This window comes from Camelina sativa, chromosome 4, assembly GCF_000633955.1.
Source record: "Camelina sativa cultivar DH55 chromosome 4, Cs, whole genome shotgun sequence".
Lineage (NCBI taxonomy): Eukaryota > Viridiplantae > Streptophyta > Magnoliopsida > Brassicales > Brassicaceae > Camelina > Camelina sativa.
The window spans coordinates 17,180,350-17,182,354 of NC_025688.1; the positions used below are offsets into that span (position 1 = coordinate 17,180,350).

The following is a 2,005-nucleotide window of genomic DNA, read 5'->3' on the forward strand; positions in this document are numbered from 1 at the left end:
TCCACATACTGACATAACACTATCTAATCCCGTCTTTATGGCAAGAGATTGAAACACTTCACCTTGTCTTAACATTGCCATGTCTGAACATGCTCCTAAGACACTGCTCAGTGAAAAACCATCAGTTGTATTTTTTTCTCTGTACATTTCAACGAAGAGTTGGACCGCGTATTCACCATTTCCTAGTCTAGAATGCCCTACGATCATCTCAGTCCATAGAACAACATCCCTTTCTGCGATCACACCAAACACCTTCTGCGCAGATTCAGCTTCCCCGTTTTTGAAGTACATGGACAAGAGTGTTGTTCCAACAAAAACACTCCTTTCATATCCTAATTTCGTTACTTGTCCATGGAGAAGCTTCCCATGGATAGAGCATTCAGGTACCACTGTCGCAGATATAGCAGCAGAGAAAGTATATTCATCCGGATGAGGTGTGACCATCCTCTGTAACCTTCTATACATTAAAATCGCTTGCTCTCCAAAGCCGTTCTCTGAGCACCCCGAAATAATTGAGTTCCAAGAAACCAAATTTGGTTTACGAATCCTCTCAAAGACATATAGCGCTTCTTTTATGTCTCCACAACTGCAGTACATGTCAAGAAGAGCATTTTCAACAGGTAAATCAGCTAAATGATCGGAGACTATTATTATCCGGGCATGGATTAGCTTCCCCAGTGAATAGCTTCCCAGTTTACTACAAGCATTCAGCACCATCGAATACGTGAACTGCGTTGGATCAACACCAGACATCAACATGTTTCTAAAGAGCATAAGCCCATCTTCTATCTTATCATTTCTCAAACTCCCAACTATGATTGTGTTCCAAGCCACCGCATCTCCATCATTTACACAGTCAAACATTCTCCTAGCAGATTCTAAGTCCCCGCAACTAGAGTACATACCCAAAACCGATGTCTGGACAACCACATTATCTAAATATCCAAGCTTTATAATCTTTGAATGCAGTGATGATCCCATTAAAACATCTTGAAGCACAGTACATACTTGCACTAAACTAGTGAAAGTCGAACTACTAGGCTTCAAGGAATCAGATGCCATATGGTTTATCAAACTAAACGCAAAGCTTCCGTAATCTGGGTTACGGGAATACGCTGAGTAAAGCGCATTGTAAGAAACCACGTTTCTTTGAGGCATTTTGTCGAACACTTTCCGCGCTTGTTCTAGACAACCGCACCTAACGTACATCGAAATGAGGTTGTTATTAGCATACGGGGACTCGGAATCTGCGCCGGCGCCGGCGGTGAGGACGAGAGCGTGGAGCTGACGCGCCCGTTTTAGTGCCGTAAACGATACGCATTTCCGTGTAAGTTCTACTACGGAGGAAGCTACTTCGTTCAGTGGCATAAAAGAAGCTAAAGGACAAGGCTTCCAGTTTTTCGCGGATCAAGCTAAAACGCCGCGTTTGAAAATATTCTCTCTTAATTCTTAAAACGGCGCGTTTTATTTAAAATCTCTAAATAACAAAAACGTTGCGTTTTGAATATAGTCTCTCTAAATTTCAAAACGTTGCGTTTTAGTTTTAATCTTTCTTAACATCAAAACGCTGCGCTATATCAATCTCTCTTAAATAACGCAGTCTTTAAAATAAATATCCCTTAATTTCAAACGCCGCGTTCTTATAATCTGTCATAATTTCAAAACGTGCGTGCGTTTTGTTTAATGTGACCTTTTTTTTTTTTTGACAACAGGATACAAGATTGGCTCAAATGAGCGAATACAAAGGAACATTGTTTACATAGGTAACTAGGTGCGGAACAGTGCGAACACGTCGCGCCAAATTATCCGCTTTACCATTCTGAGAGCGAGAGACATAGACTAGGAAGAAGGAGACAAACTCCTCTCTATCCACCTGGATGTCCTCCAAATAGGGTGTAAAAGCTGGCCACTCAGAAGACGAAGACACCATCTTCACTAAGTCAGAGCAGTCGGTGAGGAAAACGACAGATTGATTATCCGCTCCAATCATGCATCGCATAGCCCA

At 41.8% G+C, this 2,005-nt stretch overlaps 1 protein-coding gene across 1 annotated transcript in view; it reads right to left on the reverse strand.

Moving 5' to 3' along the window:
- LOC109132685 (pentatricopeptide repeat-containing protein At3g50420-like) overlaps positions 1-1,382 on the reverse strand; it is a 4,153-nt gene extending 2,771 nt beyond the window's left edge. The window contains exon 1 of the mRNA XM_019244703.1: positions 455-1,382. Within this exon, the coding sequence (XP_019100248.1) occupies positions 455-1,368 (914 nt within the window). The 5' untranslated portion in view covers positions 1,369-1,382. The remainder of the gene's footprint in view (positions 1-454) is intronic.